This window comes from Hemitrygon akajei, chromosome 4, assembly GCF_048418815.1.
Source record: "Hemitrygon akajei chromosome 4, sHemAka1.3, whole genome shotgun sequence".
NCBI classification, from domain to species: Eukaryota; Metazoa; Chordata; class Chondrichthyes; order Myliobatiformes; family Dasyatidae; genus Hemitrygon; species Hemitrygon akajei.
In genome coordinates this window covers 130,852,822-130,870,080 of record NC_133127.1, presented here as the reverse complement: position 1 = coordinate 130,870,080, position 17,259 = coordinate 130,852,822, and the positions used below count along the sequence as shown (strand labels likewise).

Genomic DNA, 17,259 nt, shown 5'->3' with positions numbered 1-17,259 from the left:
TCAGAAGGATAAGAGGGGATCTGATTGAAACATATAAGATTATTAAGGGATTGGACACACTACAGGCAGGAAACATGTTCCCGATGTTGGGGGAATCCAGAACCTGAGGCCACAGTTGAAGAATAAGGAGTAGGCCATTTAGAACAGAGTTCAGGAAAAACCTTTTCACCCAGAGTGTTGTGGATCTATGGAATGCTCTGCCTCAGAAGGCAGTGGAGGCCAATTCTCTGGATGCTTTCAAGGAAGAGTTAGATAGAGCTCTTAAAGATAGCGGAGTCAAGGGATTTGGGGAGAAAGCAGGAACGGGGTACTGATTGTGGATGATCAGCCATGATCACATTGAATGGCGGTGCTGGCTCGAAGGGCTGAATGGCCTACTCCTGCACCTATTGTCTGCCTAAAATTTATGATTAATTTATGTTTTTCTCATGAATGATGCGTATATGATTCTAACTGCCCGAGATGCTGCTGCAAGATATTTTATTGCATGTGTGCATACATGTACTTGTCCATATGACAAGACGACTTTGGATAAGAAATTTAAACTGCCACGTTCGATTTGAAAAGCTGACTGTTCTTTGAGCATAAGCAGCTAACAGATTTGTTAGATGGGGATCAAGAACATGACAGATTTCAATCGGGTGAAAAGAAAACCAGAGAATGAGAAGGAAAACAAAGAGTGAACTAGAGTGAGCTGAAAAAGATGAGCTTGTATAAGAGGGAATGCAGCAAAGATTCACCAGAGTGGTCCTCAACAGGTGTGTTTTATGAAGAAAGACTGAATAAGCTGGGCTTCTTAGCTCAGTTTAGAAGAACGAGGGGTGACCTCAAATGCAAGACTCTTTTAAAAAACAGGGATTGACAGAGTAAATATTGGGATTGCAGGAAAGCAGCATCCGTCAAGGATGCCCACTACCCAGGCCTTGTCCTCTTCTTGCTACTATCATCAAGAAGAACATACAGGAGCCTCAGGACCCACACCACCAGTTTCAAGAACTATTACCCCTCAATCATCTGGCTCCTGAACCAGTGGGGATAAATTCACCCATCCCATCACTGAACTGGTCCCACAATCTATGGACTCACTTTCAAGGACTCTGCAAGGATCTGGAACTGAGCTGTAAAGGGTGATGGAGACAGAATCAAATCAGTAACAAAAAGAGGGCTGATTCACGGTTTCAACTTGAAATATTGAATTTCTCCCCACCTACACATGCTGTATGACCCACTGAGTTCCTCCAGCACCATCTTTCCTCTAGCAGTCATTTATTTAAAAAGGGAATTAGATTGTCACTCAAGGGAAATTATATACGGAACTATAGGGAAAGACACCATATGAATTTCAAATGACTAAATGTGCTGTACCAATTCTTTGAAGGGACTGAGGCAGGCAGAGAGGCATCTAGTGTGCTTTTTAAAGCAGGACATGGAATTAAACGGAGAGTGAAAAAAATTAGGACAATGAACAAAGACAAGGACAGTGAGACAGAATGCTCTTTCAAATAAAAGAGAACGTATGACCTCCTGCAGTGTTTGATTCCTAAAGTACTGAGTCTTTAGAACAAAATCTTCCAAGATCTGTGAATTGATAGTATCTTAGAACAGTCAGTATAGTAAATGGAAAAACTGTGTCCTGGTGTCAAAGGAAAGATACCCAGTTTGTAGAGAAGAATCAAAGTAGAAAAACTCATTTCTGTACTAGATAAAATATGATGTTGCCAAAATATACTCATTCTACATCATTCAAACATGGACGACCCTGAAGTCCAGGGATAGAATTATTATACAGCTATACTGTACAAATTACCTGCAGCCATTTGATTCAAAAGATTTTGTAATGTCAAAGTGAATTCCAAGCATCACATTACGATGATAAATTCCCAAAGATATTGCAGAATTCCCTAGAATTTAGAAAGAAATGGCATCATTTGATACCAGTTTTAAAACATTAATAGGAACTAATGGGATACTTCTAAAATGTTGAGGTGTGTAGAATCATGTGCTATCATCTATAGAAATATTAGGGCCAGTTTCTACAGGAGTCAAACATTCCACACAGAGGACGGTGTGGTCCAGTTCTCTCTTCTATAAAATGAAGACTGATGTGAAGCTGATTGATCATTTTAAACCTGAGATTAATTGATTTTCATCCTTTAATACCTAAAGACATTAAAGATATGGAGAAAATTTCATCAGCTGTGATCTTCTTAAGACAGCAGATAATATGAAGAGACAGAATTGCCTATTTTTGTTTCAAATGTACAAATCCAGTAACAGCCCGGAACAAAAAACTTCATTTACTGTCTTAAATAGTACCAAGAACCATAAAATTTGAGCTTCTTCGATGGTTCACATCCGTAACAAAAGACACATCTGCAAAGAACAAATGAAAGCAGAACAGGCACTAAAGGATATTAATCGACCTTTAAAACTTATCACCCGTCACCACAAAACTGATCAGCCTGCAGGTATTCTACTAATTACTGTGCAAAAAGCACATGTGATTACTATACCTAGGCACCAGGAGTAGAGTACAACATTTCCATTCCAGTTGAATGGGATCACTGGTGGCATGCAGGTTCCATGTTAGGATCTGCTAATTGGTTTGGAGATGATGGACAACAAATTTGGGGCAGGAGGAGGTGAAACTAACGATGTTCACATTTTCTACTGTTTCTGAGCGGCCTCCGCGTTTCCACATTAGAAGCTCAAGGCACCCACTACTTTCTACCATGCTCTTTTTCATTTTGAATGGTTATGGCTTTGACTCGCAAAGCCAGTGGGACCATTAATTTCCACACACCACAAAGATTAAGAATATCCTTGAAGTGGATTCTCTGTCCTTTTGAAAGGTTCTCGACATGACAGAGCTTGGAATAGAGCATATCATTCAGGTACATGGTGTTGGAGATTGGAACTAGCTGGTTTCCCACCAGAACTTGCTGAGCACTAACAGGGCCTCAATACTCCAAACATTCTCTTAAAAAAGTCTGAAGGCATTGGTTTGCCCAAACGAAAAGAGAAAAGCTGGAAGAACTCAGACAGTCAAGTAGTATCTGTGGAAAGTGGTAACAGTCAGCATTTCCAGTCAAAGACTGTTCATTGGAAATGTAAAAGAGAGAAATGCAAGTAGCAGAGAAGGTCGGTGAAGTGATGGGTTGAACAAAGGGAATGTGTGTAAAGGATGAAATTTTGGACAATCGTCGGATACCCACAAGCCTCACTGGTTTGTCAATGGATCCAGAGGATTTTACATGAATTAATAGATAGCATTTTTTCAGTGATTTGGGGGTGTCAAAGTTTCAGAGGAATAGGAGAGAGAGCAGGGTTCGCTGCAGCTCAGTCAACCATGAGCTTGGTGATGAGTTTTATTAAGATTAAGATCTCAGTTGGACATGGAAACCAGGGAAAGCACTGCCACCAAACAGCAACGAATAACATATACTGTTTTATCAAACAAAATATTCATGTTATCAAGTTCTCCAAAAAGAAAGTATATTAGGAACTAGATGCATTGTGCAAATTATTATTTTTTTTAAACTTTTCAAGAGTCCTGCCAGGTGGCCATGCTTGGGTTCTCCTCGTGAGCTTTCAGATCAGAACAACAGTCATGACAAAACAAGGATTAACAAGTCTCATAACAGCCAAACTGTAGAAATCAAATTATTCTCTGAAGAACACCTCAATTTTTCCACTTCAGCAGGCTGCTGAACAGTCTTAATAAACTTGCTTGCTGAATCAGCAAGTCTGTAAGTTTTTTTCGAAATGTGGCAGAGAACCAAGAGGAATGATTACTGGAGAACAATGGTGAGTTTACACAAACTAACTGGCGGGGGGAGACAGTGCAAGAAAATACAAGTTCTAATTGCTCTTTAAGGGGTCCTCTGTCGGCTCTCGAGGTTGGCCATGGCTGTTGCATCCTTGCTGTGTACGTTGTCGATAAGCAAAGCAGTGCAGTACAATATGGAGGGCAAGCTGTTGGCCATACTGCAGGCTTGCACTCTCCAGCAGCTGATGAGCCCAAGAGATTGGCGGAGACCGATTTTTAAAATAAAATTACATACAATAACCATTCAATGACTTTCAATTCTTTACAGTTGTTTCCATTACTGTCTTTACATTTTCAAAATTTTCACCACCCACATGGCACTCTGTTCTTTCATAATTACATTCAGGGGGTATACCCCCAATCCCCCCACCCCTCAACTCCCACGGGAGAAGAACCCTAGACTGTGGTTCTTCCCCACCGGGCCCTTGCGGTGGCTGCACCAAGTTTGAGTGCGTCCCCAGCACATACTCCTGCAGCCGAGAATGTGCCAGTCTGCAGCGTTCCCCCACGGACATCTCTGTGTGCTGGTAGACCATCAAGTTTTGGGCCAACCAAAGAGTGTCTTTGACCGAGTTGATCATCTGCCAACAGCACCGGAGGTCGGTCTCGGTGTGCATCCCCGGGAACAGCCCGTAGATCAGAGAGTCCTCTGTTACGCAGCTGCTGGGGATGAACCTCGACACTGCCCCTTCCATCCTCCTCCACACCTTCTCCGCGAACCCACAGTGTGCAAAGAGGTAGGTCACCGACTCCTCAGTTTGGTATCAGCAGCGTTGCAGGAGTTGCCAGTGAGCACTGAATGCAACATCGGACTGCTTTAGGGACTCCAGCCCCACATTTTATTTGCGGTTTACTCCTGAAGCCTTCTCAATGAGGGGGTACAGCCACAAGGCAGCGGAGGCTTGAGATCTGAATTTTCTCACCAAGGGCTCAGTATATAAACAAAATAAAATTTTGTAAAAAAGCTGCTGATTAGCTCTGCCTTAAACCTCTGATTGGTCCAATGTTACGTTCAAGTTTGCTGACGACACCACTGTCACAGGCCAAATCAAAGGTGGTGATGAATCAGCATTTCGGAGGGAGGTTGAAAATCTGGCTGAGTGATGCCACAACAACCTCTCACTCAATGTCAGCAAGACCAAGGAGCTGATTATTGAGTTCAGAAGGAAAGCAGTGGTCCACGAAGAAGTCCTCATCGGAGGATCAAAGGAGGAGAGAGTGAGCAACTTTAAATTCCTCAGTGTTATTATTTCGAAGAAGCTGTCCTAGACCTTGCAATTACAAAGAAAGCACAGCAGCAACTCTACTTCTTAAAAATTTGCAAAAACTTGGCATGACGTCTAAAACGTTGACAAGCTTCTATAGATGTGTAGTGCAGGATATACTGACTGGCTGCATCACAGCCTGGTATGGAGACACAATACCCTTTAACAGAAAATGTTACAAAAAGCAACCGCTACAGCCCAGTCCTTCATGGGTAAAGACCACCCCCACCCCCACCATTGAGCACATCTACATGAAACACTATCATAGGAAAGCAGCTTCCATCATCAGGGATCCCCACCACACAGGCCACACTCTCTTCTCACTGTTGCCATTGGAGCCTCAGGACTCACACCACCAGGGTACTGAAATAGTCATTACCCCTCAACCATCAGGCTCTTAAACCCATCACCACAATCTGTGGACTCACTTTCAAGGACTCTTCATCTCATATAACCATATAACAATTACAGCACGGAAACAGGCCATCTCAGCCCTTCTAGTCTGTGCCGAACGCTTACTCTCACCTAGTCCCACTGACCCACACTCAGCCCATAACCCTCCATTCCTTTCCTGTCCACATACCTATCCAATTTTACTTTGAATGACAATACCGAACCTGCCTCTACCACTTCTACTGGAAGCTCATTCCACACAGCTACCACTCTCTGAGTAAAGAAATTCCCCCTCATTTTACCCTTAAACTTTTGCCCCCTAACTCTCAACTCATGTCCTCTTGTTTGAATCTCCCCTACTCTCAATGGAAAAAGCCTATCCATGTCAACTCTATCTATCCCCCTCATAATTTTAAATACCTCTATCAAGTCCCCCCTCAACCTTCTACGCTCCAAAGAATAAAGACCTAACTTGTTCAACCTTTCTCTGTAACTTAGGTGCTGAAACCCAGGTAACATTCTAGTAAATCTCCTCTGTACTCTCTATTTTGTTGACATCTTTCCTATAATTCGGTGACCAGAACGGTACACAATACTCCAAATTGGGCCTTACCAATGCCTTGTACAATTTTAACATTGCATCCCAACTCCTATACTCAATGCTCTGATTTATAAAGGCCAACATACCAAAAGCTTTCTTCACCACCCTATCCACATGAGATTCCACCTTCAGGGAACTATGCACCATTATTCCTAGATCACTCTGTTCTACTACATTCTTCAATACCCTACCATTTACCATGTATGCTCTATTTGGATTATTCTTACCAAAATGTAGCACCTCACACTTATCAGCATTAAACTCCATCTGCCATCGCTCAGCCCACTCTTCTAACTGGCCTAAATCTCTCCGTAAACTTTGAAAACCTACTTCATTATCCACAACGCCACCTATCTTAGTATCATCTGCATACTTACTAATCCAATTTACCACCCCATCATCCAGATCATTAATGTATATGACAAACAACATTGGACCCAGTACAGATCCCTGAGGCACACCATTAGTCACTGGCCTCCAACCTGACAAACAGTTATCCACCTGGCATCTCCCATCCAGCCACTGTTGAATCCATTTTACTATTTCAATATTAATACCCAACGATTGAACCTTCCTAACTAACCTTCCGTGTGGAACCTTGTCAAAGGCCTTACTGAAGTCCATATAGACAACATCCACTGCTTTATCCTCGTCAACTTTCTTCGTAACCTCTTCAAAAAATTCAATAAGATTTGTCAAACATGACCATCCAAGCACAAATCCATGTTGACTGTTCCCAATCAGACCCCGTCTATCCAGATAATTTTATATATATAATTTCTAAGAATACTTTCCATTAATTTACCCACCAGTGACGTCAAACTTACAGGCCGATAATTGCTAGGTTTACTCTTAGAACCCTTTTTAAACAATGGAACCACATGAGCAATACACCAATCCTCTGGCACCATCCCCGTTTCGAATGACATTTGAAATATTTCTGTCAGAGCCTCTGCTATTTCTACACTAACCTCCCTCAAGGTCCTAGGGAATATCCTTTCAGGACCTGGAGATTTATCAACTTTTATATTCCTTAAAAGCACCAGTACTTCCTCCTCTTTAATCGTCATAGTTTCCATAACTTCCCTACTTGTTTCTCTTACCTTACACAATTCAATATCCTTCTCCTTAGTGAATACCGAAGAAATTGTTCAAAATCTCCCCCATCTCTTTCGGCTCCACACATAGCTGTCCACTCTGATTCTCTAAGGCACCAATTTTATCCCTCACTATCCTTTTGCTATTAATATAACTGTAGAAACCCTTTGGATTTATTTTCACCTTAACTTGCCAAAGCAACCTCGTATCTTCTTTCATGCTCTTGATATTTATTGTTTACTTACTTATCATTATTTTTTCTTGTTTTGTGTTGCATTTGCAGAGTTCGTCGTCTTTTACACTCTGAACATCGAAGTTGGTGAGGTCTTTCATCAATCTGTTACAGTTATTATTCTATTATAGATTTATTGAGTATGCCCAAAAGAAAATGAATCTCAGGACTAGATGTGGTAACATACACGTACTTTGGTAATAAACTTACTTTGAACTGATGAAAGGTCAGTGACCTGAAACGTTAACGGTATTTCCCTCCCTACCAATGCTACCTGACCTGCTGAGTACTAACACCATCTAAAGCCTTTTTGATCGATGCTATTATCACAGTTTGTCTTTATATCATTACACTTTGGAAAAGTACAACACTCGAGGCCATCAGGAAAGCAAACTATTTTCCGAAGGGAGAAGGAAGGTTGCAGCAAGTTCGGTTTGATTTGAGATGCTGCTTAATTTTAAAACCGCAAGTGGCAGAGGTGCCCTAAACGGAGCAAACATTCGAACAGCATTTCTTGCGCCCTGGCGGAGGATGATATTCACCGCAGAGCAGACACGCCACACGATAAACTCACCGTAAGGTTTGCAAGATGTGATTCTGACCGTCAGCATATACGAGGCATTTAAATGTTTGAACAATGGAATAACAGGTACAGTTAATATGCCTGATCGCTAGTGAACTCTTCGGATTTGTGGCCAGAGGTTACTTAACGAGCCGCAACGGCAACAGAAACGTAGTTTGTGGCCGCGGCTGGTCCCAGTTAAGGGATTAACGAATAAAACTGAAGCGAACACTGGGACATTCCGGAATGGAATCTGACATATTTGAAATGAACCCATTAAAGATAATATATTCCTATGATAAAAAGGAATCAATTGATAAACCGTACGAAACGATAGCAAACCCATCTCGGATTGCGAAGCCAGGGTGGGGATTACAAGTATATTCTGCCAAAAAAGCAGCAATTGTATGTCATCTATATACATTTTTAATCGGCTTGCTGTACCTCTGAAATTCTTCACGCGCATTATTTTTGCGAAACGGAGAGTGTCAAAAGATATAGGATTTATTGAGTCCAGCAGACGGAGTTTGGAAAAAACAACTTTGATTGACATCCTCAACAGCCGATAGGAGGAAGCCAAAGACAAGCACGACTCAATGTCTAGCCCACAATTTCAATGCGAGAACCATTCCTCGTCATATTAAACTATCCTGCAAGTATAAATTTATAATGCAAAAACCCTACAACGAAACTTTTAACTCACACTAATCCTGTTCTGGAGCGCTGCTTTATAAACAATTTACAAACATGACTATTTACATATTTAAATCATACTGTTAATACCAAAGTGCCCAAGGTAAATGTTTTCTTTAAAAGGAAAAGCAAGTGTAGGAACATTATCAAAAACACATAAAACACGGTAATAGCAAGCTCCCCTTTTCCCAAGCAATATACTGTGCCCCAAAAACAAAATTCTATTTTTCTTTAAAACGTGCCAGCTGCACTAAAGTTACCTTGCGAAGAACTTTCTGGCAATTGGTGCAGATCATGTAATTAGTGGAAAGCTTTTTCGAATTCATGGCATTCCCGTTTTCTTTGCAAGTTGTAGATATGAACATTGTCACACGGGATTCGGAGGGTCACGGTCGGTGTAATGAGAGTTCCATGTGCGCCCGAGTCAATGGAAAAATTAGCACCTACTCAGTTCCTTTCATGTAATGACCACAATACCATGACTTGCCGATCTTCCTCAACTGCAACGAAATAACTATATCAGCTAATCCATCCTCAACTCTATCAGCCGCCTGTTTCTAATGAGGTTAATGTAGCAATTTCGTCACAGTAACCAAATTGCCTACCTCTTAACCAATCATTACATTAGACCGTTACCAGCTGCCAGCCCACTGACCTGTCATTGCTCAATATCGCCTCAGTTAACATCTTCTCTACCAATCATTATAGCCAATTGCCGTTAATATAACCAATCATTGTACACAATCCTTAACCAATAAACTTACGCAGTTTAAACCAATATCCTTCTAGATTGTAAATCAACGCCCACCCTTCGACCAATCGTCTTTCGATGTAATGATCCTTATTAACATAGAGCCAGTTACGCAGCCCCTTTCATTAACCAACCGCCTTGTCCCATTCACAACTTTGGTCCAATCACTTAGTTGTTTGTAGTGAAATAGTAAAACATGTATTTTTTGCCCAAAAATAAGACAACGGGGAAAATTACCTTTGTCAATTATCTGATGTTGGATTGTTTGATGTGTTTGTGATATGTGGAAGATCTGCTGATTGACTACAACTGGTGCAGTAGGTAAAACTGTTAAATTCATGTGTTTTATAGCGAAACGCTCGGAGAGAGGGGGGAGGTTGCATTTCCTCCAACTTTTAAAATAGACTCTTTAAGTTTCTTTCTGTTTTTCTTCAGGATGATCGGCAGCTGTACATGGCTTTTGAATACATTTGTCCATTCAACTAAATTGATCATAAATGACCATTAAATGTAAAATGTACTACTTTTGCAAGCGGTATCCCACTGTGGTCAATTCCTTCGCTCAGCTGGTGGCGTGTTCCAAGCACCGAGTGCCCGCTCCGACTGAGACGTCACAGCCCTGATAACCGCTCCGGCCGACTGTCAGGGCAAAATATTTGATAAAGCAAAGGGCAGAGAGCTACACCTTGGTTTAACGATTTTTGTTAAACTGAAAACAAACTCATCGTGTTCGAAAACAACGCCAAATTGAATGCACTTCTTTGTGCAATCACATTGTAATTGTGCAACCAATGTGTATACAATACTCTAATCGGCAAATTATAATATGCTACTACACTATCGAAGGTCGTGGAAATCGGTTACAGCACCACAGTATTTATTGTAGTTCGTTAATTGGAGTTTGCTATATCTTAAAGGAGTTCCTCTCTTTATATGCGCACACAGCAGATGCTTAAGTGTGCCACATAAAGTTTTTATTCAATTGTTAAATTAGGGAAATCTCCGCAAAACAAACAAGTTTTGCCCCAGCAGTTTTCCACCCAGCAACAGAGTGATGTCAGCACAAGCGCCCGAATATCCAATCGGAGGCGTAGTCGGAGGGGCGAGAAGTCTCTGTCCAAGCTGACAACAATCAGCTGTCAAGGAGCAGACCCAGCATTTGCTTTCAAAGTTAGACAGGCTGGCTCCGCCTTGTGGATCCAGAACACCCAAATGCAACTAAAACAGAGATTTGGTTGCACAGTTGTCCCAACACCTCGGACTACTGGCCGAATGCTGAGTTTAAAATCCACCTATCATTATTAGTGTGTCTGTCTAGATAGATAGATAGATAGATAGATAGATACTTTATTCATCCCCATGGGGAAATTCAACTTTTTTTCCAATGTCCCATACACTTGTTGTAGCAAAACTAATAACATACAATACTTAACTCAGTAAAAAAAAATATGATATGCATCTAAATCACTATCTCAAAAAGCATTAATACTAGCTTTTAAAAAGTTCTTAAGTCCTGGCGGTTGAATTGTAAAGCCTAATGGCATTGGGGAGTATTGACCTCTTCATCCTGTCTGAGGAGCATTGCATCAATAGTAACCTGTCGCTGAAACTGCTTCTCTGTCTCTGGATGGTGCTATGTAGAGGATGTTCAGAGTTTTCCATAATTGACCGTAGCCTACTCAGCGCCCTTCGCTCAGCTACCGATGTTAAACTCTCCAGTACTTTGCCCACGACAGAGCCCGCCTTCCTTACCAGCTTATTAAGACGTGAGGCGTCCCTCTTCTTAATGCTTCCTCCCCAACACGCCACCACAAAGAAGAGGGCGCTCTCCACAACTGACCTATAGAACATCTTCAGCATCTCACTACAGACATTGAATGACGCCAACCTTCTAAGGAAGTACAGTCGACTCTGTACCTTCCTGCACAAGGCATCTGTGTTGGCAGTCCAGTCTAGCTTCTCGTCTAACTGTACTCCCAGATACTTGTAGGTCTTAACCTGCTCCACACATTCTCCATTAATGATCACTGGCTCCATATGAGGCCTAGATCTCCTAAAGTCCACCACCATCTCCTTGGTCTTGGTGATATTGAGACGCAGGTAGTTTGAGTTGCACCATATCACAAAGTCCTGTATCAGTTTCCTATACTCCTCCTCTTGTCCATTCCTGACACACCCCACTATGGCCGTGTCATCAGCGAACTTCTGCACATGGCAGGACTCCGAGTTATATTGGAAGTCTGATGTGTACAGGGTGAACAGGACCGGAGAGAGTACGGTTCCCTGCGGCGCTCCTGTGCAGCTGACCACCGTGTCAGACCTGCAGTCTCCCAACCGCACATACTGAGGTCTATCTGTCAAGTAGTCCACTATCCAATCCACCATGTGAGAGTCTGCTCCCATCTCCATTAGTTTGTGCCTTAAGATCTTGGGCTGGATGGTGTTAAAGGCACTAGAGAAGTCAAGGAATGTAATCCTCACAGCACCACTGGCCCCATCTAGGTGAGAGAGTGATTTGTGCAGCAAATACATGTTTATGCAGAATGCAAGAAAAGTATTTTTCCCAGTGCACATTTTTTTTGTGAAAGCAGGTGTAATGTTTCGAAACATGTCTTAGACTTTAACCATATTTAAACAACAATTAAATAGTCTGGGCAAGATACCAAACATTTTGATTGATCTTAAAATAAATGGGAACAGCAGGCCAATTTCCAATTACAAGATATTTCCAAGATCCATTGGGAGTAATGGATCTTGTCATTGGGGGTAAGGACAACTTGCTTCCAATCTGGTTTTGAGGCAGAGTTTGAGTGATGAACTCCTTCCACCAACACACTCAGCGATTCAGGAACAGCTTCTTCCCCTCTTCCATCTGATTCCTAAATGAACATTGAACCCTTGAACACTACCTCACTTTTTAAATATATATTATTCTGTTTTTTTGCACGACTTTTGATCTATTCAATATATGTATACCGTAATTTATTTACTTGTTTTTTTCTTCTAAATTACGTATTACATTGAACTGCTGCTGCTGAGTTAACAAATTTCACGATACATGCCGGTGATAATAAACCTGATTCTGATTCTGAGAATTCTGTGCTCAAATCACATGGAGTCAAGGATCCCAGAGTTGCTCCTCCATTTTGAATGGTCCTAGGCTAGGAACTGGTCATTGGTTTTTTACTGCTGTGCATACCAATGTAGTGGTATGCCATCCATGCAGATCACCTCACATCAAGAGAAAAGAATAACAGAAGGTAGAATATACTGTTACAGAGAAAGTGCAGTACAGGTAGACAATAAGGCCATGAAAAAGTAGACATGGGTCCAACATATCATGCAAGAGGCCTACACAATAGTCGCATAACATTGGAATAGAAGCTGTCCTCGAGCTTGGGACATGCTTTTGGGCTTTTACATCTTCCGCACAATGGGAGGAGACTGAAGAAGGAACGTCTGGGTTGGGAGTGCTCCTTGATGACGTTAACCTCTGTTTTTTTAACCAGTGAGAAGTGTAGACAGATTCATGGAGAAGAGGTTAGATTTTCTGCCCATAACTCTGCAGTTTCTCGCTGTCTTGGGCAGGGCAGATGCCGTACCAAGCTGGGATGCATCTGGATAGACTGCTCTTTACGGTGCATCTGTAAAATTTGGTGAGCATCAACAGGGACATGCCAAATTTCCTTAGCTTTCTGAGGAAGTAGAGACAGGTGAGCTGCCTTGGACATAGTGATTGGACCAGGAAAAACTACTGGTGATGTTTACACTTAGAAACTTAAAGTTATTTGCCATCCTTACCTCAGCACCATTGCTCTGCGCCGTCTTGAAATCAATGACCGGCTTTTTTTGTTTGACTGACATTGAGGGAAAGGTTGTAGTCATGACAAAATCCCTCTGGGCTCTCTACCTCCTTCCTTTACCCTGACTTAATGTTATTTGAGATTTGGCTCACTACACTGGTGTTATAGAATCATAGCATTATACAGTCTACCTTGTCCATGATGCCTGTCCTTAATCTCATTTGCTTACATTAGGCCCAATCCTCCCATGCCTTTCCAATGCAAATAATTTTTAGCCTTTATAGTTACATCTGTCTCTACTATCTCCCTTAGCAACTTGCATCAGATAAGCACCACTTATCCCTCAGATCTCCTTTGAACTTCTGCTCTTTCACCATAAATCTTTGCCTTCTATGTATAGGTTCCCCTGTAGTGGGAAAAAGACTCTGAATATCTACCCTGTCTATGCCCCTCATAATTTTATAAACTTTTGTAAGGTCACCTACCAGATTCCTACGTTCTTAGAATGTAGGACATAGCAATGAAATAGGCCATTCTGCCTACAGTGTTATGCCGAACCAATTTAAAGGCTAACGGAACTAATCTCTTCTGCCTACGCAGTGCCCATGTTCTTCCATTGTCCTCTCATTCATGCGCCTATCTGTAAAGTCCCTAAACTACTTGCCTGTACCACCACCCTAGCACTGCATTCCATCCCACCGCTCTGTGTGTAAAAAAAACTTACCCCCTCACATCTTCTTTGAAATGATCCCCCTCACCTGAAATGGTGATACATAATACATAATCCCTGTATTATGAAACATTTCAATCCTTGATAAAAGATGCTGTCTGTCTACTTCATCTATGCCTCTCATAATTTTATAAACCTTTATCAGATCTCCCTCAGCCTCTGCCACTCCAGAGAAACCAGTTTGTCCAATCACTCATTACAGCATATGCTCTCTAATCTTGGGAGCACCCTCTCAAAAGTCTCATCATCCTTCCTCTAATGGGGAGACCAGAACTGTATGCAATACTCCAGATACGGCTTAACTAGAGTTTTATAAAGCTGCAATACAACTTCTTGAGTTTTGAACTTGGTGCCTCGAAAATAAAGGCAAGCCTTCTTAACCACCCGATCAATCTGTGTAGCCAATTTTAAAGAGCTATGAACTTGGACCCCAAGATCTCTCTACTCATCAACACTATTGAGGCTGTTGGTCTTAACAGTGCATTTGACCTATTAAAGTGCAACACTTCACATTTGGCCGGATTAAACTCCATCTGCCATTTCTCTGCAACCGCTCTATATCCACTATCCAGACTTCCACAACACCAGCACTCCTCACATCATCGGAAAACTAACTAACCAACCCATCTACATTTTTCATCAAGGTCATTTAAATTCATCACAAGCAGCAAAGATCCCAGTACAGATCCCTGTAGAACACCACTAATTACAGACCTCTAGCTCAAACAAGTCCCTTACTGTCATCTAAAGGCAAGCCAAGTCTGAATACAAATAGCCAATCCCATGCATCTTAATCTTCCGGATGAACCTCCCAGGAGGTTCCTTGTCAAATGCCTTACTGAAATCCATGTAGGCAACATCCACAGCTTTGCCTTCATCAATCACCCTTGTCACCTTGTCAATAACTCAGCCAAATTAGTAAGACATGACTTGTCCTGGACAAACCCATGCTGCTCTCCCTAATTAGGCCATAGGTTTCCAAATTCTCACAAATCCTATCCATAAGAAAATCTCTCTGTTATGTATTTAATATTTCAATAGTATTTGAAAATCTTGTAAATATATTGGTTGATTAAGCTTTTCTGTTTATTTAAATAATTCATTATGGGTTATATGTATAAACACATAAATTTCACATGTCATCACACTACCACGTGATTAGTGCACACCTCACTTAAAGTAAACACAAAGTTAGACCTGCATTTCAGACTCACACGCCTTCCTTTGAATTAGTTCAATGTTTTGAAGTTACAAAGCATAACATTGGTATTTTTTAAAACAAACCCGAGTTACATACTGACCTGCTAAAGTGCAGCAAGACATTCCAAATAAAAAATAACACAGTGAGGAACAGATTAATATTTTAAAAGCCCAGCGCATACAGACTCTGTTGAGTTAAAAAAATATAAACACAACACGTTCTTTGGAAGGGAAGGCACAATCAAGTTTTTTTTTTAAGTGACGTCAGAAAATGAAAGAATTCACAGGTTCATAAAGAGTGAGTAATAATAATCATTAAAAATTAGAAATGGCTGGCTACCTCGGAAAGATTGACACATTTGATTGCTCAGTGGGTAAACGGCTCATGAGCTAAATGAGCAGTATGTTAAAGCAAATGAAATAGCCAATGAGAAACAAGTGCCAGTTTTGCTGAGTTCATCGGGTTTAAAGGCATATGGTTTGCTTCAAAGTTTGACTGCTCCAGCCAAACCAGCTGATAAGAGCAATGCTGATATTGTAAAAGTGATGCAGGAACACCAAAGCCATTGTTGATTGCAGAATGCTGCAAGCTTCGTTAGCAGAATCAAAAAGGAGAGACCACTTCCGTGTATGATGCTGAATTGAAGAGATTGTCTGAGCGTTGTCTTAATGATGCACTGAGATATTGTTTAGTTTGTTGAATCTTAAAAGAAAGCATTCAAAAATGGCTCCTAACTTAAGCACAACTTACATTTGAAAGAACAATTGAAATCACTGCTTCAAATGGAAACCGCAGATGAAATGCAATTGAATTGCAGTCAGGAATGAAATTGAGCACGAACAAAATTGCAAAGTTTAAACAGAAAGCAGCCTGGCTGAACAAATTGTGTTGCCGTTGTGGCAGGGGCTCACATTCACCAAACAGATGCAGATTCAAAAGTGAAACTTCCAGAAAATGCAACTAAGTAGGACAAATACAAAGAGCGTGTCGGGCAGGGAGGAGAAAAAAAACTAAAAAGTCAAGTTCCAGTTTTAAAAAGAGCACTAATCTGCATGCTGTTGATGAAAAATCTGATAGTGGTGAGAGTGACGTCGGACTGCGCAGCCTTGAGATTTACAGTGTGAAAACTAACAAGGAACAAGCAATATATGTTAGCCAGAAGTGAACGGCAAATTAATTAAAATGGAATTAAACACTAGTTCAGCTGTTCCAGTCATTCCACAAAATCAGTTTGAATGGCATTTCAAAGATACTAAACTGAAACCTGCAGATATGCAATGAAGATCTTGTAGTGGATAAAAGATAACTCCTGTGAGAATGACATTCGTGACAGTGAAACACAACAACCAACAAACCACCTTGAGCTTGTGTGTGATAAAAACAGGAGGACCAGCATTATAGGGATTTGAGTGGCGGTGACAACTACAACTTGATTGGAATACATGCCACATTCCAAATAATAAAGTCAGATACTGGATGATGCCACAACTATCTCCATGCCGAACGCCATGAACCATTGCCCAGTAGAGGACAAACATGTGTTGGTGCAGACCTCCATGCCTCTGGTGGGGAAAAATATTGGACCAAGGAAGGACCATGTTGCTCTGAGGAATTGTAGAAGTGACAAAAGCAGTGGTATGACCACAACAGTTTTTGTAGGCACCATATGTGAGAAGGCTTCTGATATGTTAATCAGGTAGTTACTTGTGAAATGTGGCTTGGTTTTAAACTGGAAGAGAGTTCAAGGAGCTTCAGGAAAGTTGCAAGCATTTGGCTTTTGTGAGTATAAAAAACCAGAATCTACTCTGTGTGCAATCAGGTTATTGCACGAACTTCAAGTGGAAGTTAAAAAACTGCTTGTATAAGTAGATGCGAGGACCAAAGCTCAGCTGGGTGAATGGAAGGCCAAAAGAAAGGAGTTAATGGAGATAGATACATATATAGTTGATTAAGCTTTCCTGATCATTTAATTAATTAATTATAGGTTTATGTATAAATACGTGAATTGCATATGTCATCATGCTACCTTGTGATATCTGCGCAATTTGCTTAAAGACAAAGGTAGACCTGCATTTCAGTCTCCTGTGTCTTCCTTTGAATT

The 17,259-nt window shown here is 41.2% G+C and overlaps 1 protein-coding gene and 1 long non-coding RNA gene across 3 annotated transcripts in view; one reads left to right on the top strand and one right to left on the bottom strand.

Annotated features, from left to right (window-relative positions):
- LOC140726653 (sestrin-3-like) overlaps window positions 1-9,247 on the bottom strand; it is a 128,241-nt gene extending 118,994 nt beyond the window's left edge. For both annotated transcript variants that reach the window (XM_073043312.1, XM_073043313.1), the window contains exon 1: window positions 8,934-9,247. In XM_073043312.1, coding sequence (XP_072899413.1) covers window positions 8,934-9,038 — 105 coding nt within the window. In that variant the 5' untranslated portion in view covers window positions 9,039-9,247. The remainder of the gene's footprint in view (window positions 1-8,933) is intronic.
- A 345-nt stretch (window positions 9,248-9,592) lies between these two features.
- Window positions 9,593-9,956, top strand: LOC140725953 (uncharacterized). Its single transcript, XR_012098544.1, has 2 exons — window positions 9,593-9,745; window positions 9,860-9,956. It is a non-coding gene; the product is annotated as an uncharacterized lncRNA (long non-coding RNA).
- The last annotated feature ends 7,303 nt before the right edge of the window (window positions 9,957-17,259 follow it).